Source organism: Anopheles funestus, chromosome 2RL (genome assembly GCF_943734845.2).
Source record: "Anopheles funestus chromosome 2RL, idAnoFuneDA-416_04, whole genome shotgun sequence".
NCBI lineage: Eukaryota > Metazoa > Arthropoda > Insecta > Diptera > Culicidae > Anopheles > Anopheles funestus.
This window is the reverse complement of record NC_064598.1, coordinates 64,617,467-64,639,456: the sequence shown is the minus strand read 5'-3', so window position 1 is coordinate 64,639,456 and position 21,990 is coordinate 64,617,467. Positions and strand designations below refer to the sequence as shown.

Genomic DNA, 21,990 nt, shown 5'->3' with positions numbered 1-21,990 from the left:
TATAGATATAACAATTAACAATTTTAGAAGTCTTCGAAGACTATTATTATTATTTACCCCAAGTGTAGTTCTGTGAAAAGGTTATGTAAAGCTGATAAGCAATGTTGGAGGATAAAATGTTTTATTAACATTGCATTTCTTTACTTCTTGTTCATTTAAACTTGATAAGTAATTTGTTTGTGATATTTTTCACATAAACTTACCAATCCCAATCAACAATTAAAACAGTTGTGCATAGATGTGAAATACATATTTTTTCAGTTTCTTTCTATATTTTCTGAACCAAAATGAGAAAAACTATTCGAACCGTTAGGAAGTTGTGATTTATTGTATATACAAGGCTCATCGTAATAATGATCCGAGTTGGGACGGGGTAAAGGCAGTAGCGGTTGAAACCCATCGTTTGGCACTTGTTGCAATTGGTTCTGTGGATGAAGTGGTCCAAGTTCATCAATTTCACTCGTTAAGAGGCTACTACCGTGTTGGAAATGTAGCATAGTTTGCCGAGGACGTTTATGGTCTTTGGAAAGGTTGTGATCTCTTTGATGCATTTCCGACAATGGATATTCATAATCTATCGGTCCAATATTGTGCGTCAGATCGGGATTGCGTTGGGTCATTTGCTTGCTCTCGTAAGTGAAATATTTTGTTTGAAGTTCTGTGAATAGATAAAATATGAAAACATTCAATTAATGTACTTGACAGGAGAGTCTCAGAAACCGAAACCGAAAGATTTAATGAGTTCGTTTATATAAAAATGCATAACTTATAGTTACTTCTTCTTTTATTTCGTCTAAGTAAGTTTTGGTTTTGTACAAAAAAAATTCAAATTAATATTAAAATAAAATACTATTAAATGATAAAACATCGTAGACGGTTCGAAATGATCATTTGTTCTACTGCATCCAAGAGATTCACTGGAAGCATCTGGCACTGATGGAGTTTAACCTGATGACCAACCAAAACCAAAACCAATTAACCAAAAAGGTTAATTACCCAAAGAAGTAATCACCCAAATGAAGCAAGATCTCCGAAGCGAAAGTAATTAGCGCGGCAAGCGCGAGACGTTGTTTAAAGAAACGATTTTCTTGTTTCTAATGCTCTCTTCTATTAATTTGTGGCAATATGGAGGAATGTGCACTAAATTTTAAAGATTCTCAACACAATAAAGATTCTTTACGTTTCAAAAAATGTAATTCTGTAATTCTACAGTTTCTATGTGCATTGTTATGCATACTTTGTTTTATTGTAAAAGTGATTTAGTGAATCTTAAAAATACAGAATTTTGATCTTACTTCGGGCATTAGTTTTCTTGTATAGAAAAGTTGTTGAAAAGGAAATTTAAACAAGTTATAACTGTGTTTTGTATCTAACAATTGTACAAAATTCCATATATAAATTACAAATTCAAGATATAAATTCAAATGTTTTGTGTGGAAAACTGTCTAATAAGCAAATTAGCGTAGCATTTGTTATACAAATAAATACAAATATTCTAAACAGACAAATGAATCGTGTGCAACATGCCATAAAAGAATGGCAACGTTAGATACTAAATAATGCGTCCAATCAATTTCCAATTTGTGCGTACAAATTGTAATCCTCAACAAGACCTTCTCTAATCGGCTTTTCACCCTATAATCGTTCGTAAATTTCACCGGGTACATGTCTATCCGATAGACAGCTCAATATGCATTGAAATTCGAGGGAGTTCCTTAATGATTTTAGAATATATTCCTCACTTCCAAATTATGTTGCATAGCGTAGATGCATTTTCGTTTTGCAATACCGACCGAATGGTTGTAGATCAAAATAATGGTGAGGAGAAAATGCTGTGTCATACGTGTGTATATAAATATATAATTAAATTAAATTAAATTTAAAATTTAACAAAAAAAGTTGTTTAATGAAATAGAAAAAAATGGGTCCTTGATGAAGTTATTTTTGTATCACTCGTTAATCAACTTATGTGTTGTTTTGAAAGGATTTGACAACTACCAAACGATCGTTAATCATTTTCCTTTGCTTATATGGAATACATTGCTGCAGTCGTAGGCGTTAAAGAACTCGATTTATCCATTGGTGAGTTAACACCATGGCAAAAAAAAGTTTAACATTGTGTCAGTTCAGATACTGAACACCAACGTTTCTGTTGAAGGTCGAGAAGGATTAGCGTCGTTAGTGTAACAAAAACAAAATACACTCTAGGTGTAACCGTCGCTTAAATTCGATTAGCATTTGACCAAAAATTAAAGGGTTGCCCAAGAAAACAAGCGCTCCATACCTAATTTTTGGGTTTTTTTTGTAGGTGGCAAACCGACACGAGATAGAAAAGGGTAAACTGATTGACGTGCAACAGCAAAAAAGGGTCACGGTGTCATGGATACAATGAAAGTGGATGATTAAAGCATTTGAGATTAGCAAATCGTTCGAAACACCAAAATAGTGTTACATTGTGTTGCTGTCGATATATTAGCAATAGATAAAGCTGCATAAAAAATGTATCAAATGTTGGTTTTGCTAATTAATAAAATAAATGAGAAAACTTTGTTCACTACGGTTTGAGCGTCATGGCAAAACTAAGGACTGGAGTTAAAACGTTGTAAACGATGAAAAGTTCAAATTATTAGTTTGAGTCATTAATAATTATTCCACGTCGAGTAAAATTATTACGACCTAACACGACATTTTCGTCAATTAGTGAACTGATCTTATCTTTCGGCTGTTTTCACCAGACCTGATACGTTGAAAGAAACTGATTGTTTACTATTTAAAAGTAACAAATGTTTATTTGTATGTTATGTTTAATGAAATAAATAACATATTTGTTTATAAACGGAAACTACATATTGCTTAAAATCCTCAAAAATGTGTTAATGACAATTTTAATTTTGCGTTTGCAACATATATCACTTACCTGTGCGATCTGAACTATATGTAGGAATGGTTTTCCTTTTTCTAATAAACTTGAAGATACAAAGAACTGCTCCAATACAAACGATAGCGAACAGAGACACCCATAAATAAATGAAACCTGCGAACAGAAAAAAGAAATAAAATTAGGTTACTATTTTTTTAGATATAATTAAATGTAATCATTCTTTAATCATAAAATATTGGTTGATTTTTAATCCTCATACACTTTATATAAATATAGCAAAGACTTTAGCTCTCTGAAACGTCTGGTTTAATTTTAAATATTATTTCAAATAATTATGGTTTGTTTTGTTCTCATTTCCAGTTGAAAAGTGTTTCCTTTAATAAAAATGTTTCCTTCTCACTAATATCGAGCGCACGGGCACAGGAAATGAGTCGCACTGGAAACATAGGCAAAAGGCGTCATTTCTGTTTCCACTTTGGAACCAGCGTGGTAGCAATCGAATTAAAAATAGCACCAAAAGAAGAAATGGATAGGAACTGCTATGCCGGCTGTTAAAGATGTAGGGTGCAATCACTTGTTAGCAATTAAAAGACAGCCTAAGGAAAGTGGGAAAAGTTCCTGGATGCAATAAGCAGCCACAGCAGTATGTGACAACATTATTGGACCGTTGTGAGCCATGACAACTTATCAAACTGCACTTCAGGAAATGAAAGGTGACAAATACTGTCAAAGGTTTGTGACAAAAAAATAAAAATGTATTTATATATAATGGCAAACATTACACTCGCGCTGTTATACTAGTATTAAATATAAAAAAAATTATAGAAATTATAAATGATGAAGATACGAATTCATTTATATAATACTTTTTTTTTAAGTGAGCTAAATATGTACAGAAATCGTGCTGATAATGTACAGTTAACAAAACATAAATTAGATATTTTAAGTAACATTCCTCTTTTACAAAATCAAACCATATTAATCTTCGGGGTTTTTTTCTCGATGGAACAAATAACACAAAAGAGAAAAGCGACTAAACACTAGTCATTGACCACCACCTACACGGGAAGAAATACATTAATAAAGTATAGGGTTTACTTATTTGTTTTCTAGACGGTCTTTCAAACCCGATACAAAACCGTGGCGAGTTGTCAAAGGTCACCCACGGTGTTGGCTTCTCCGTGGTTATACCTCTGGCGATGGGTGGCTTGTCATTCAAGACGTTGTATGGTTCTAAGGCACGTCTTACTACAAAGCTATTCGGGGTCGACCGTGCTGGACAGTTTTGAACGGTAATAAACAATAATAGACTGTTACCTGTCTCGTTAATACCTGTGTCGATTGATTAAACGGTTGAGATTAAATTATTTCGCCGAAAGGTGGGTACGAGACACAAGCTTTAAAGAGTTTCTTCCATGGATCTACCTATTGAAAAGCATTTTGTTACTTCACTCTGCCGACAACTGCGCTTGGAGCTCATAAATCAGTTCTCTAAGTTTTTTCTCGGCCAACGAACATTGACCAATAGAGGTAATTTCGGCCCAGCTGGAAGTTTTAAGGTGCGAGAAAGCAACTCATTGTGAAGGGGGATGTTAATCGTAAACTTGGAGTAATTTTTAAAATACTACAATGTCTACGACGAAGCGTTAATCGATTTGAACAGCCCATGATGACGAATGGAAATTTGTTTGTAACTCATTGAGAATTTTAAAATTTCTATTTGTTTTTTTTTTAATTTCTCTACCAAAAAGTTGTATTTGAAAAACATAAATGTGGCAACTGGCTAATAAATGAAATTTTTGAAGCAAGTGCTGTTGTTATATTTTTAAAAACTATTTTATAAATTAATTATTACTGGATACATGCACAAATGTTACCTTCATATTAAGCATAACGAATACTTAACGAATTAAGTCTGAAAAAAGTCTATGCTATGGCACTTTTTATTGTCTCATTGTGGGAATGATCACTGATTGGCAATATTTGTAGAGTTACCAATAATAATTGTTAACAATGATATTGATTACAGTGGTTCATAGCAAACATAAAATAGCTGCACATTACTGTTCCGCGTTTGAAATAAATTTTACAAAACTTTCGCAAAATTGTGTTTCTTTTTTATATTTTAAAGCAGGATTTCCTGTTTTTGAGTACTTTTACAGATACATAGGTGTGTTAAGGCATACTTCTCTTTACTGTTTTATTCATACTTTTGTTTTATGTACATGGTGCAAATGCTCATGTGACGGAAATGGTCCGGAGGTTAACAAAATAAATTTGAGGAATGCCGCCCAAGTGACGTGACATCGTAGCGACACGTGCGCAACGTAAGTCGAGCGTGGCAGACGTGCGTATAATTACTTCACCAGCCAGCGTGATGTTTTATATTGGGGAGTTACAAGCACATGTCATGCAAGTTTTCAAAATCATTAGTAGCCAAGTAGAAAGAAGAACACGTAATGCGTATCTGAAGCATAGCAATTAAAGTGAGTTTGTGAATTTTGATTTTTGGTAAGTATGATACAACTGCTGTCTGTTGCATTGTGCTTGAAAAACGCCTTAAAAATCCCTGTAAAACGTTAATATTTCAATACTTTGAATATTTTTTTAGAAGATAAAACGAATTGCTCTCATCTCAAGTAATAAATCATGTTAATCTCGCTGTAAATCTCGATACAATTTTCATTAAGATTACAATAATCCAACAGAATTGAATTTTGAAAATTTAAAAATATTTGTTTTACATTCTACGTTTCAAGGCACCAAATCTGGGATGGAAAATAAATCTTTCGCCCAAACCAAGATTACCTGCTGGCGAAAGAATGTCGATAAATCAAAGAGGCTTTTCGTTTCATGGTAGTGTATGTTGACACATTCAACAGAAGCTGGACGGAAGCAGTACAAGTGAATTGACACGTCTTTCACAATATCGTTAAACATGGTGCTTGGGAAGTGTATTGCAAATGTTTTTTTTTTCAGAAAAAAGTTAGGCTTTACTAACGACTGAACCAAGCCCATGTGCGATGTTAACCATCATCATCGTTGCATAAGATTTCATGTGTACGAGTCAAATCATAACGTCACCGTGTCGTATTTTCTCATAGTTGTTAGCTCTATGAAGGGTGTGTCATACGCTTGTTAGGTACACATGGGGAACTAGGAGGTTACGCAGTGGAATAAATTACTCGACACTTTATTTTTCTTCGAGGTGGACGCCAATAGTAACGGAATTACTACGAAATGTTTGGCTGAAATGTCTATGAAATGTGACTTATGAATGTGAGGTTTTGTCCGAGAAAACTGCTTCCTGTTGAGATTTGTTATTATTTTTCCACTGTCATGACTATTTTTTTTGAAAAAATCATTTCTTTTATTTGTTGTTTTTTATTTATTCTTGCTCAATTATTATACATTCTTGTTCTAATGATTGTCGTTCATGTAAAGGTAGGAAATGGTAGTTCAATTAACCATGAATTGAATAATTTATTTGAGGTTCATATTGAAAATTTATCATTCAAACAACTCGTAGCACTTATGTGCAAAGTAAAGCGACTTTCATACAGTTGGTTAGACTTCTTATTCATTTTTCATAGATTCATGCTATCCACAAAAATGCAACAATCCACGAAATGATGTTGCCTCGTAAGTGGTTTCATGTCATTTAAATCAATCTGCCCTCAGCGTTGAGCAAATGGATTGGAGCGTATGGCGAACGTGCTACTTTGGTAAGCGACTACGAGCGGTCTGAGATTGGATTTGTTTTTATGGTCGTAAAAGAAACGCCATAAATATGAGTGCATTTCTTCGAGCCGTTAACCATCCGTGCATCGGCACCGATTATAATGCTGTGGAATGGCTACGGGTTTTGTATGCGCTTGTGAATACGTTTTGGAGAATAGGTTACCTTTTATTAGTTTTGAAGTAGATGATGCATTTTTTCAACACACTCGAAAATTTGAGAATATTTTTATTAACCGGCTTCTGACTTCAAATAATAATAAGCGTAAAATGAAAAGTCTAACAAAAATCTTATTAAGACAGTTTTAGATTTTTTTTAGATTTTTATCGAATGTTCGAATGATTTTTTTTCCTCTTTTATCCATAAGCTACATTTTGTATAGTTTTAAGCAGATACAGCTTAGTGGAAGTACCTTGATAGTGTGATACACTGTCCAGTCAGAGAAATGCTGCCTTCAGTTTGGACATATAAAACTGACAAAGCATCAACTTTTAATGATGATGAATGCAGGACGCCATGTGTTGACTAATGTGCATGTGTCAAATACAGTGAAGAGATACTACCGTGTTCCATGTTGTTTTCAAGATATATGAAACTTTATGAGACTTTAACATAGGTGAAAAATGTCTTGCTAAGAGAAAGTCTGTGGAAGAGAAATTCTTTACGTGGTGTGTGATGAATGGAACTGTTTAATTCACTTGCATCGTTGTAGCAGTAATAATGCACATTTTGGACATGCAATAGTAGATGTCGATTGGGCCGGCAATATTCTCTGGCGACACTAATGGGAAATCGTTGTCGTAATTTGGCTTCCAACTCGTTGGACATTTTCGAGGGCCAATGTTCACTGTCAGTCTACTGATGGGCTGAAGATAAGATAAGTCTCCATCTGGTATTTCGCGTCCTTTCTCCCCGTTCAATCCTCAGTCGGTTGCTTCTGCTTCTTCGAATATCAATGCGGTTCGCCCTTTCGGTTGTTATCTGCACCAAGCAAATGGGCGAGCATCATCAACGAAAAAAGTTAAAGGCGCACGGCCGCCATTAGTGGTGCGGTTGATAGTTTAGTTTGATGAAAATGTTATCATTTTATGATAATCGTTGGTCTTCCATATTGCACACGTTTTGTTGTTGTTTTTTGTTGTCGTTTTGTAAACATATCAAATAGTACCATTCGAGATGGAAACAGAAAAAAAGTCTTAAAACACTTATTAAATTATGAAGGTTGCCCGTATGCTGAACTGGATGGAAGAGTTACTTATTTGAGAACAACTATTTGATGGATAGCAGATATAATTATTAGCCGTGTTGCATAGTATATAGAATTGATCGAATAGATTTGAAATGTGTATTTTTGGTAATTTAAAAAATTATTCCAGGATTTTGAAAAATTAGTATCTCAGTATATTTTGGCAGTTTCGTTGTATTCGGTGATTTTGTTGCTACTGCCTTTTACATAGCAATTCTCATTCTAGCAGTTCTCTCTATATGCTATCAATTAATAGTTTCGTTCAACACAATCAAGTAGTCTATCAAGAATTTGTGAGAACATTACATACGTCCGTCCAAAATGGGGATGGGAGGAGGATTGATCTCTGGAAATAAAGGTAAACGACAAATGGACAAATGGACGTTTTCCGTTGAAAAAACATGTAAAAGAGTCTGGTTCGGTATGTTGGTCTTGCATATTTCTTCCCATATTGAAAAATTTACTTCGAGACCATACCATAGGTCTGTAACATTGATGAATGCTTAACTTCCACGAAGACATTTCATCATCAATTTCTTCGTGTCGATATTTAACTGATAATTAATGAAATCGTTTCGGTTGACGACGCACAAACAAGAGGAACAGACATTTTCCGTAGTTAGCGCCTTCCAATGGATCAATGATGAAGTTTAAAGTTAGACTAGTATAAACCAAGAATGTGTCTGCATGTACGTTGATTTTGTATAAATCATCACAAACTATTACTGTTTATGGACCGTAGGAACATCATTTGGTTCGAATTAGACTTTCGTATGAGTTTCGAGGCCTGAATGAAAAACGATTTTCTGCCTTACAGTAGAAGAAGCAAAAACGAATCTGTTATTCAACTCATTGTCGGAGGTGATTCAATAACAGCAATAGTTCTGATCGAATGGCTGAGATGATGCTCGTCAAAAAATCGAATAAACATATCGAATGCCGAATTGAATACCCTTCACGCTGGACAGACTATCCTGGTATGGGTAGATAAAGTCAAGGGAAGCTAGTGAGATCTATTTTAAAAGAGAGATCTTTGTGCAAAACATTTTAAAATCGTTAGTGAAAAATCGACCTTAGTGTGATCAAAGTGTTTTCGTTTTGTGTATTGATATTTGACAAGATTCCTTTACACTTTTATTTTTGATTTTTACTCTTTTATCTTAATTTTGACGCAATTTCTAACCATTTCATCGTTACAAAACAAAACCTTATTTACAAGTTACACTACATGTTATACTTCTCTTTTTTCATTACTTTTTCGGCATCAAAATCGATTTTCGTAGTTATTTTAGTTTCCGCTTGTCTTGGTGTCAAGTTTGAGGGGCTTAGCGGCTGTCTGATATACGAGTTCTTTCTTCATCATGCATATTCCAAAAACTACATAAATTGAATTTATTTCGCCTACCATCTGATGTCTGCCAAGAGGTGCACTTACGAGTGGCAGGATATTCAAGCATCTGGCGTTCCCTACGTACGCAATCACATTGTAACCGGCAACATCAAAGTGAGGGAGATCATTCGTTCCCCAGTTTGAGCCGTTTTTGGAACAGTGATGCTCACCAGACACAACAATTATGCTGCAACATGCAAGTGGATATGGCCGATATGGCGCCCCCGAAGTTGAGAGGGATAATGTGAGCCGTACGGGACCCATAAAGTACGTTCAAACTAACTTCTCTATCTTTGGTCGAGCACTCTATAAAGTGCTCTCCTTTGACCATAAGAAGGAGTTGCAGGAGAATTAAATTGAAGTGTAGGTTGATTTCTTCACAATAAATGGACTCATTTGCAGGTCATTTTGACAATTGACGAAAATGAGAACGAGAATATTGAGTGAAAATTGTATCGCTCTCTTTTGATTTCATTCGGAAAAGTTCAATAACTTAAGCAAAAATAAGAATTTTGTCGCTTCTCACCTAGAGTTGTGTTGTTGCACAATCCATCGGAGCATTTGATGGACTGTTGGCTCTTTCCGGCACAACTGATGATGGTACCATTGTTGATAGCAAATGCTTGTCCTGAAGAGCTATTAGTTGGTAAGGCAGCTGTGGTGACCGGACTCCCGAATGAAGATATTTGAGTTGTTGAAGAGCTTCCGATACAGAGGCGCTGCCGAATTTGGGTGCAGTCTTGGCCACATTCACTCCACTCTGACCAACTTGACCATCGTCCGGCTGCAATTGAATTATGCAAATGTGGTCAAATAAAATTAAGTTGGTATACAACTGAATGCTGCCTCGCAGTTGATTTTATGTGTCAAGCTTGACGAGGAAAACATTTTCAATCACTCTAGCAAACAGCAGCCATGCAACAAATGGAAGATCTTCTTCAAGTATGATGGGTAAGAAAGGAAATGATAAACATAAATCTAGGGTGGTGTTGTTGATGGAATTGTAGGATTTTAGAGAGAAAAACATTTTTGTCTAATACTAAAGAACATGTTAATCACGTTTGAAAAGTTTGTTGAATTAAGTAAAATTAAGCTGATAATGTTTCAAAGCAAAATATGTTTGATAAAAATCAAGTAAGTACATTATAAAGTGTATTTAAAATATATTTCTGTTTGAATAGAACTAGAACCATTGCTTGGTTACTAATAATGATTACATCAAATGAAAAAAATATACATACCAGAACAAAGTGAACAATCATTTGTGTATTCTGTATTTAGTCCTTTACACGATGCTCCATTATTAACGGGTTCTGGATTGTTACACGTTCGCATCCGCTTTTTACCTTGCTTGGGATAACCAGGGCATTTGCAATCCGTCCAAGCACCCCATTCGCTCCATCCTCCGTCGACTATAGAATAAAAAATAAATGAAAAATATAAAAAAATCATCAGCTATCGACCGTACAGATGATGAAATTGTGAATAATTTCAAAATGAAAATAAAATTATAAGCGATTAAACTTACCGTAGACGTTGATGAAAGATGGCTCCGAAACCCGCTTACCAGCAATATTCTCGCCTACGCAGGTGTAATTAGCCATGTCCTGCAGAATATAAAAATAGAAAAAAGAAGATTAAAAGGCAATTAATGAAATGTATACAACAATGACGGTTTGCTACACTAGTGCAAAAAGACTATCAAGGGATTGTAATCTTAGGATAAGCAAGATAAAAAACGGATCCATTAACATTAAAAAGCCATTCAAAGACCAAAAGCGGGATAGCAGAATAAACAAACGTATTGTTCTCGATCATCTATCCAAATCGGTTTGTTTACAGCTATGTTCAGCTGTAATATTACTATCACATCCTGTAAGCAAATGTAATTGTTAGCAATTTCACCATGATAAGAAATTTAAACATTTACAAGATGTTATGCAATTTTACATGATGAAAATAGCTTGAATAACATGAGTTGTGTTATAACAAACGTTAAGAATTGTTCACAATGATCTGCAATTAGCTAATGATTCAGAGATGTGCCAATACTAGATCCTATGAGAAGATTTAGATATGTTACGGTCTGCTTACCTGCATATTTACTTGAGTCATTAGAAGAGAGCTATCAGTCAGCACTACGTTCGGTGGATTGGGTTGCACTGGAACGCCGTTTTTCAGCCATTCCACTTTGGCTGCAGGTGTTGCATTAACGATGCAAACCAGTTCGACCTGACCACCCGTAGCGACGCGCACGATCTTCGGTGAGATGCTAATTTGTTTCTTTATACCTTTGGTGGAAAAGAAAACGATGACATAATTACAATCTAGATCCTATTAAATTTAGTTAACGTTAAACCAGGGCTAAGTTGGAGATGGAGTGTACCATAGTGAAAAGAGATTATTTACTAGGCAAAACTGCATTGATATTTTTTTTTAAATTCACGCTGTATGCATACATATACCGCACAGTGAGCTTAACTTTCGTATGAACCATCTCTTTTACATACAGCCGTTACTATCGTATGTTCATGACACTTGATCGGTCGAATATATTTGAAAGCTGAACTTTAATACAAAACCATTTGTCAATGATACAATCTATAATATAATCCTAACTATGAGAAGATCGGATTTCAAAAAGGTTTATGAGTTATGAAGTATGATATTAAATGCCAATAAATGTCCTGCATAGGTAAGAGTCGGGTATTTTCTTTAAAATTCCGGTTTAAAAGAATAATCAACAATTTCGAGAAATGTCACACAGATTGAAGCTTTGAATACCTATATTGAAACATATTTTGATTTCATTCGTAATTTCATTCATAAAATTGAAGGAATTGTTAATCAATTAATTCCATGCCTAAAGTTGCCGTTCTCTTATGTATTTTTATTGTATCAACTTAAATTTTATCTGATAATAGAGTGCCCACGCAGGCAGGGGCGTCATTTTATACATCACTTGGGTTATTCAGTTTTTACCCAGTAAGACAAAAAAGTGGAATTGAAACATTTATTTTAGCTTCATGCGTGCTTTTGAGCAAAGAAAGGTGCCGTAAAAATAAACTTGTTTTACTCTCCTTGCATTGAATATGTAAGCAGCTTTCGATTTAAGTTTCAATCCGTTAATTTATGTCTTGCGTCGTACGACTGTTGGGAACTGTTAGAAGTTACCAATCCCAAAAGAGTTTCGACCAGCAATGGGATAAAGTTTGAGATTAATCTGGAGGTATGGAATGGTGTTTCAAAGCGTAGCTTAATCAATGACTTTACTGCAATCCACAATAAAACTCTACCTCAGCATGTAACACATACATTAAATACAAAAAAGTACAGTACATAAAATGGATAATGGGTGAATATAAAAACAGAAAGACAATTATCAGCACGCCACTTTTGAATAAAGTTGAATAAAAAACACGTAAAACAAAACGATCACTGATTGCTAATAATAGATTAACAATGCTTTTTTTATATCATTGGTTTTCGAAAATTGTTAAAGAAAATACTTTAACTTTAAAGAAAAAACTGTTTTTTTTTTCAATTTCGAAGTGGTTCCATTTTCTTTGGTCATATTCATGATACCGGTTACGAAATGAATAATGAACCTCAAGTGTGTAAAACGCCAACTTCTCGTAGTATCGTTTATGCTTACTTGCGTGCGCAAGAGAAATGGTAACCAGTCGGTAATTAACACTTACTTGCCACTTGGATCGTAACCGGTTGGGTCTTAACGTCTCCGCGGGAGGAGTAGGCACGGCATTCACATTTGAATGCACCTTTGCCGAAGAACTCGTCGACGAGTTCGCGGGTGATGGTAGCCGTGGCTTCCTGCAGTTGAACACCACTGTGCGGATCGGTGTGGTGTTCTTTCTCCGTCGGTGGTGGTTTCGTACTTCCGCTGCACTTGAATGAGATCTTTGGAGAAAGAAAAATGGAGAAATTTAAAATCATTAGTGAAATGCTATTTCACAGTGCTATTCGGCTGTTCTTCAATTGAAAAATGCTATATCATCTGCCAATGATGGTTTGAGTTTTATGAGACATGATTTAGGTACATAATAGAAAAGTTGGAATATTAAAGATTTGAAGAATCTTTGAAATAGCGTTTTTAGCCAAAAACGTATTATATACAGTTCAGATTTACATTCAGAAAGTCCAGAAGTGTCTTACCTGCAGTGTATGTGATGCCTTGCAGTACAGCTTGGCTGGTCGGTTCTTCATTACATAAGCACTCTTTGGCTCCACTATAAATACCGGAAGCGGCGTTCCGTCATTTCCCGCCCCAAAGCTCTCAATCTGATCGATAGCCGCTACCTCAAAGTTATCTGTGTAGTCCAACGAGTCGTGCTTATTCTCATTCGGAGCTCGATCCTCGGTGTCTCGACTGTCTTCATCGAAGTTGCCCAATAGCTCACCACCATCCTCATATCCATCGTCCTCATCTCCTTCTTCCTCGTCTTCCTCTCGGTCTTCAGCACCAAGCGTTGGCTTTGCGTTGGTAACCGTGCCGGAGAAAGCCGGTAAGCTGGTGGAGCCATCCGATTTGTACGGCGAAACACCAGCGTTACTGGCGCCCTTTGATACAGTTGCACCGAGTGAGCTGGTACTGTCGCCATGTACATCCGGCAGCATGGCATCGGAAATGTAGCCAAAGTCGTCGTTTACCGACGTATAACCTCGCCGACCTCTATCGAGCGGACCACCTGAGAGCGGTCGCTGATGTTGGTGATCCTTATTCACTTTGAGGCCAATTACATTCTCCACCAAGCCGAACAAGCCGATAAATAATGGAAACAATGTCGCCGCTGTTATCCTCATGTTTACGACCCGCGCAGTAGCCGTTGTTATCTTGAGTATGTGTTTGTACGTGTGCAGTGTAGCGTATGTGTGCCAGTTGAGCAGTATCCCTTTAGTGGGAACAACACGAAGCTACACATTAGGCCACCCGTAAGTCACTTTCCGCGACATTCCCTGGTAGTCGGTGGTTTTAATGGTGTGCCTCTTATAATTCTTTCGTCAAACAGTTTTCCATTGTTTAACGATTAATGTCATAACATTCCAGTTATTCAAAATTATCCTTTGCTACACAAAAAAAACTCCAATTTTAACCTTAACCTTAACAGATTTTATCGTTCTTTTCTGCAATAATGCTAATGCATATAAACACTAGGTTAAAATTGTCCCTTTAACTAGTATTTTTAATGAGAAACATTGTTTAAACCGCTATGTAGTAAAATCTGGAATAAAAAGAAAAAAGGAAAACGTGTGTTAGTTAATCGTTTTATTTGCAGTGAAATTGCGTCACAGACAGGTAAATTCATTTATTTGAATATGAGGAAATAATGACTGCCAGAACGCTATCATCATATGTAGGAAGACGAAGAATAAACAAAAATTATTTAGGATTTTTCCAAAATTGCGAGTGTGACAATGAGTGTGATTGTTTGAATTTATAGAAATATATAATGAACTTATTTATCAACTGCTTAGTTCTTGTTAGTGTTCTGCTATTACAGTTATTGTTATTAATAAAAACGACCTGGCCGTATTGTCCATTATTTAACCGTATTATTTAACCTTAACAGCTTAACCTTAACATTTCTCTTTTTAATTTAATACATAAATTGTTATTTATAGACGATTCTACTCTACTTTAATAGAAATTTGACAATGGTGCTCTAGGTAAATAACGATTTTATATCCCAATGTAAAGAAGATAGCAACGAGCCTTATCTGGATATCAATTTCGGCTGCGTGATCGAATCTCTGTGTTCCATTTTTACGAAGACAACATTCAAACTTGTGACAAAGACTGATTGATTCAATATCAGCGAAGAAGTAGAACCAGATCTTCCTTTTAAAGTGCATCGAATAGAGACAGATTTAGTTGAAATTGCTTAGATAGATCTTATAAAGGATGAAACCTTTAAATCTCCACATGACACGCCGACATGTGAAAAATGTGAAGCTGTTACAACGCTGTATATTCTAAATTACAATTGATGAGTTCCTTGAAGTACTTGTGTAACGTATTCGTGTTTGTGTCATTTCTCAATCTCTATTTAATATCGAACAGTAGTAAATATTTTATTTTGATTTTAAAGGCAATAACTACTAAAATTTACACACCAAATATAGTCATAAATAGTTTTCAATTCACAATACTTTGATGCTAGATTTGTTTCTATAAAGTAAAACACAAACACCATGAAAGTGGTTTTACGGGAAATGCAGCATTTAAGTTAACAGTTAATAATACAAAGGTTTAGCTAAATAAAAGAAATGTAATTAATTCAAATTAAATGTCCTACAATCTGTTATATCATGAATAATTTATTTAAAAAAGTGAATTTATTAGGTAATTAGTCGTACAAAATAAAATGCAAACAGTCGATGCATGATGAATTGCTTGATATTAGTGTTGCTTCCTTGATTAAATTATTAATCGTACCTCAAACCATTCTGCTCACGAATTCCGCACCACAAACTAGACTTTGGTTGAGCGTTTTTCAGAAACTTGTCTCGTTCCCGTAACCAACATTAGTGTTTATCTTGTGGAGCTTTCTCTAACACAAACACAATTCACCCGAAGTGTATAGGGTTGACTACATATTTTAATCCTTGCCTGAAGGCGAATCCTTTCCGGGCTCGCTCGTAATTAGGGTCAAATTATCTGACCCATCGACACTGACCTATTTAATGTGTTGGTATGCGTAAGAGTATTTCCAAAGGCCTAACGCATAAGAATGGGTTGCAGAGAGCGAAACATGATTTATCAGGGATGCTTCCCTGGACAGTTTCGACAATGGGAAAAGTTTTGATTGAGGAGCACCTGTTAGCCCCAGAGGTGAAATAAAAGACATCCCATAAAGTAATTCCGGATACTTTTGAGTAAAATGTTTTTAAAACATCCATGCAGCTAATACATTTTTTTCCTAGAATATACGTTTAACGGATAACAACCGGAAGAGTATGAGGGTAAGCGAGGTAACTCATCCAACAACCCTTTTCCTCCTGTTATATCATGGACAGTGACATTGATAAATCACTCCCCATGATCCTTTAGATTGAGTATGGAGAGATTCAACTTTATGTACGATAGACAGAAGGCAGATAAGAAATCTCACATCAGCTCCGTAGTGTGTGTTTTCATGTTGATGGGTTTCAGCATCGAATCTGGATTTCTCAGCGTCACCAGCTTCCATTCAGCAGCAAAATAAAAACATTAAGGAACAAACGCTAAAAGACATTGTGCCCTTGTCACGAAGAACATGAAGTTTCAATTTCTACATTCTTCGCCTATCACACGGTTAAGCTTTGAAATAGCTAGATAGGTAGGTGTGTAGGTACTGGGGAGAAAAGACAAACCCATCATTCAAGAAAAATGCTATAGAAGCTATGTTGGCATAGAACAAAAAACTGGATGTAAAATAAACCAATTAAACGATTCCATGAACCTTTTAATGACTTCAAACAAGATCACAATGTTTATATATGTGAAGTTGAAATCCACCAATTGCGGTTAACTTCATATATGAGTTAATCACGATGAAATAGTATGTTTGTATAGGAGGTATTGATTTCTTTTAATTTTTGCGAATCATTAACAATTCGAAACTGGTTAATTTAAATTTAACTATACATTGAACAGCGTCATACATTTTCAACTTTTTCTTTTTCGAAACCAATCAAATATTTCAACAAAGAACATCCATCAATTGACACTATCAATGGCCGTACTAGTAAACATACTAAAAGGTTCAAAATGATGAAACTATTCTATATTGCGTCTCTATCTTTCTCTTTGATGATTGCACTAAACATTGTTTTTAGCAAGATTAATCAAGACAGAAGATGACTTCCCCTGATGATTTCATCAAATTATTGAAGTCACCAAAAAATAAGGTCCGTCCGCATGTAAAGAAGGTTATAGCGACCGGAACAATAATTTATTCATTTATTTAAATGAACCAAATTAAGCATAATTATAATCGTTATGCCAATATAAACTTTCGAGTGAATGATTGACGACGATTCGGTCTACAATCGACAGCCAGTGAATGTGTTACGTACCATAGAGGATAAACAAAGCAAATGACGGGCAATTGAGATGAGCAGCAGCAACAGCAGCAGCAACATTTTGACAGCCAGCAGCAGAACATGGAACATCATCAACGCAGTCTTCTCACCGCGAATGCCAACCCGAAAGGGAGAAGAAGTCTCTGCTCCACACATCAAAACTCATCAAAAACTTCACGAGCGTGACGGTGCTTTCATTTGCGGAGTTTTTTTTTCGTTTTTAGTTGATTTACTCAACCTTGGTCGTGTTGCTTCGTACTATGCAATGATTGAGTTGGTTTCGCTGTGGTTTGGGTGATGAAGTGTATGGGTATGATATTTTCAAGATTTCTCAGTAAGTACTTTAATAAGCCAGAAGCATGACATCGATTGAGCAGCGAGAAAACGGGGCCAATGCGTTGATTGAGTGTATTTGGAACTGCAAACGCTATGGTTAGTGTATTGAAATACATTGATGTATATTGACTGTTCCTTCCCCGGGAAATGTTTGCATGATTGCAACACATGACTGGTCCGAAATAAAGCCCATTAAGAACCCATTTTAATTGCGTCGAACTGATTTCGCTCGATGCAGCTAGATGTTTGGATACACTTGAAACGACCGTTCCATAGTCAACGGTCTGTATTGATCCTAAACAGTAAACAAACACAATACCTTGGATGGGTGTTTATTGAGATCGCTTTCAAGTGTTTACTTTTGTGGATCATTGAAGTGATCAATGTCAATAGAGCATAGTTGATTTTCCACGTATTAAGGGAAGTAAGGTTAATAATATTACACAAATAATCGTCAAACACCTGGGAAGTTATACATCATTAAATAAAATTTTTATTTCATGCAATAATGTCATTTTTGTATATAAAAATGTGCTAATTTTTCATATCTGTATTTATCTGTATCATATCTGTCATTAATTTTTTAAATGTTTAGAAGTTAGTAAAAGTAATCATTAAGTGCAAGAACAATTGAAGTAAAATCAGTTAAACATAAAATATTATACTAACTAAATATCAAAGTTATTTGCTTTTCATGTATCCCGTTCATTTCAAAACATGCATTTGACCAGATTTGACCAAGCAAATCCTTTGGGTCAACGTAACTTAAACCCCATACGAGCCTTGGCTACTTGACACTTGGCTAGTATTTACCATCACTAACTTACTGCAAAGCATTCCCTTAACCGAAAGCGAGAGCAGCACGGGCAAGATCAAAGACTAAAATGCGCGATTTTGTATACCATTCGTCCGCCAATGTACGAAGCGTGCCGATTGGAAGGCTTTCCCTTTCGTACTTGGTCATGCAGCATCCTGCCGTGTCAGAGGGGGAATGAAAGCAAAGGTGGATGGATGGAGATTGAACATGCAAATATTGAATCACGCAATTGAAACATTAATCTGCTGATTTAGGTCGTCATGTAAGTAGCAGTAAAGAAAAGTTGAAAAGTAAGTTCGAGGGATATAAAGAGTTAAATGTTACATCAATGCTAGAGTGAAAAGTAATGCAAACATTGAGAAAGGTGTAGTTTAACGGGAAACGCATATGAATGCCGTGTTTTAAATTCACTGAAAGAACTAAATAGAATTAGTAACACAAAAAAACAACAGCGTCAATGAAGGTAGTACACGTATAGTAAAAATTAACAAAACAGATCAACTGAATGAAGTGTTGAATATTGTACACCATTTGAAATAGATTGACGATCAAAGATTTCAACACGGTGGTCACCACCGGACATCAAAAGAATTATTGTGGCCTACCGCAAGCTGACGGCTTGCTATGACAAGCCGTGATTGAAATCGATCGCATGCTCTTCCAAGGACCGATCGCTCAACAAATCAGTTTACCTTACAGTCAACGTTTGTTCGTATGCTAATGATTGAAAAAAGAATGATTTTCTTACTTTGGTTTACACAATTGCCATACATACTGATTGGTTAACTGGGATTTGTGCTATTTAGCCGCTATCTGCAAAATGCAAACTCTCAGATTATTTCTGTTTATTATCTCAGAATCGTGCGATATAAGTAAACACACATGAGCTTACGGGTTATTGACCACGAGGCGAACTTAGCAGCCAAGGGAAAGGACGAATTACCCATTTAATGTTTCTCCCAAATCGGAAAGAAAAACAGAAGCGCCCTTTTACCGAATTAGGCCGAAAATAACTATTTATATTATTGATCCTTTCGTGCTCGTCTTATCTAATGCTGAGACAGGCCATCTCCAGCATTCCATCGTACGAAAAAAGCCTCATCATATGGCAGACATAAAAGGGTCTTTCTCTCTGTGCGTGTGCTGGCTCATACAGTCAAATATTTCCCCTTGCTGCAAGCAGTAGAAGCGTCTGCAGCGGCAGACATTTGCTGATGCTTCTTTGGAATTTCCTGGGAGATGTTGGTAGTGGTTGTTATTTTTCTGTTCGTGTAACCACAAGATGTTCCATACTCGATTGATTTTGTGAGCTTACGAATAAATGTTAGATTGCTGGAACAAATAAACGTGATCTTTGCACGGCAGTAGAATGTTTATCTGCTATCATGGAAGGTGGCATTGCGGTCAAGGTTGATGAAATTAATGTAATAAAATCTTGATTGAATTGACATTTAGTATAGAATGAAAGCAATACAATTTCCTTGAACGTTCCACAGGGAAGTGTTCGTTGTGTTTTCGGATTTATTGGATGGTGAATTCCACCTAATCTAAATCCAATTTGTGAGGCACGGTGCAGTACTGCGTCTTAAATATACCAAGAACAAATATATTCTGAAAAAGTCTTAATATCGCAGTTGAAAATGATATATCTTTCGAAACTAGTCCAATTCCACTATTCGATTTCACTGGGAATTTTGTGATGTACCATGCGTAACATGAACAAAATATGTAATCAAACTGAAACACCTACCATTTTCTCACTAGCCACGATCGCGCGTCAGTGAATTCGACTGTGTTATCATCGTTTTAGATATCCGAGGGTGATAAATCATTCGATGTTAATCCAAATTCGATTTATCAGACGCCTTTTGTAATCCAACGGCTACCGTACTATCATTCTCCAGACAAGTACGTCAATTTCGGAGAACCAGAAATGGGATTCTAGCGCACTCTTAATTCTTTGATTTGAAATAAAACCTTCACATGGTTTATGCTTGTATCAAGATCCAAACCGAAGGACCATTTCACTTGCACCTTTTGATTCTCGCACTGATGACGTAGAATGCCGTTGTCGATGACGATTGATGCAGAAGTACCGGTTGCATCTTTCCGGAGGCTTTTTCTCACACTTTCTCACTTCTGGTCGTACACTATCATTATTTTCACGGTCACGATTGCATCAAATCATTTTCATTGAAGGCGCCTTAGGTCGTGGATATTTTAACAATTATTTTTATTCCTTTTTCACATACTTGCAGCACTATATCTCCCACGAGAGCATTTTTAACATCTCTTCACATGATAATGTCGACAGGCGACCTTGAAGAACTCCACTTCAACATTTCACACCAACTTGCACCAAGACTGAATTTTACATTCCCAAGCACACTAGGCACTATCCAACCATATTTTCACTACCGACTGCGTCCAGTTGCCGCCAGTTGTCGGTTTTTCACTTTTGGTTTGGGATCACAACAACCCTTGACAGCGACGAGGCAATGCAAGAAACTTGAACGACACAGCACAGCACTGGGATGGCAAAGAACGCATGGCACACGAACGAAACCAACAAACGACCCCTCTTCCACTTGATACGTTACCCTTCGACAGAATAGCACAAGCCCACACCACAGGAACACGAAACTCGTTGACTGGCCGCGACGACGAAACGCGTCCTTCCCGTTCAATGTTTCCGATGAGACTGAGTGAGAGTGAGAAGGAAACAGTTTATGCTACGGATTGTTCTCTTGATTCGTGGTAATTGTGAGTTTTGTTTGAATGCAGAGCGTGAGAATGAGAGAACGGCTCGAGTGAGAAATAGAAAATCGCAAAGAGAACCGTGAGAAAGTGAATCTTCCATAGTGAGATCGAGATGAGAAGGAACTCAGCTCAGAAGGAGATGGGAGAAGTTCGAAATGAACGTGAGGCGAATTAAGTTGGCGTGAAGTGGACATTAAGAAATGGAACTGTTAGTCGATGTACACAAAATAGAAAGGAAACAGAAATTGACGTAATTTATAAATAATTATAAAACATCGCTATAATGAGTTCTTTTGCTATTCGAATAATTTTGAGCAACATAAATGTATGGTATTCTTCTGGATCGGCATGCGTTCCCCGTAGTGTCCGATGCTCATCGAATGATCCAGCTCAAGTGACTACAACAACAGCATCCGCAAAGCATGGGGTAAAAATGTAAATTAGCATGCTCGTTTCAACCGTGAAGCGACACATGGAAGTCTTCCTGGCGAATGGAAGATGCATCGAAGTGTTGCATATTTTTAGCAATCAAGCGGCGTCTAGTGAGGCATATTCTTGTTGTCGCCGTTCATGGTATATTAAAATTCTTCAGGCTGAGAAGATGGCTTGATGATTTTTCCTTAACATGCAAAGGAAGATCATCAGAATTCGTTTTGAAAAAGAATGAAACAAACCCGTTTTAACTTTAGCCTATGTTACACAGATATTGAACGACTCTCTTCAGCAAAATAACATTTAT

At 36.1% G+C, this 21,990-nt stretch overlaps 2 protein-coding genes across 4 annotated transcripts in view; both read right to left on the bottom strand.

Annotated features, from left to right (window-relative positions):
- Nucleotides 1-21,433, bottom strand: part of LOC125760841 (netrin receptor UNC5C-like) — an 83,280-nt gene extending 61,847 nt beyond the window's left edge. The window contains exons 1-3 of one of the 3 annotated variants that reach the window (XM_049421366.1): nt 20,242-21,433; nt 13,430-14,496; nt 12,958-13,174 (exon numbers count right to left, since the gene is read on the bottom strand). In XM_049421366.1, the coding sequence (XP_049277323.1) occupies nt 12,958-13,174; nt 13,430-14,077 (865 nt within the window). In that variant the 5' untranslated portion in view covers nt 14,078-14,496; nt 20,242-21,433. The remainder of the gene's footprint in view (nt 1-12,957; nt 13,175-13,429; nt 14,497-20,241) is intronic. The other 2 variants (XM_049421367.1, XM_049421364.1) reach the window with 2 other exon arrangements.
- LOC125760860 (netrin receptor unc-5-like) lies at nt 243-12,023 on the bottom strand. The gene is made up of 6 exons (XM_049421405.1): nt 11,351-12,023; nt 10,785-10,863; nt 10,498-10,668; nt 9,783-10,040; nt 2,918-3,034; nt 243-658 (listed from the first exon to the last, which is right to left on the bottom strand). Exons 1-6 carry the CDS (start codon nt 11,369-11,371, stop codon nt 258-260), a joined length of 1,047 nt encoding a protein of 348 aa, XP_049277362.1. The 5' UTR covers nt 11,372-12,023; the 3' UTR covers nt 243-257.
- Nucleotides 21,434-21,990: the final 557 nt, after the last annotated feature.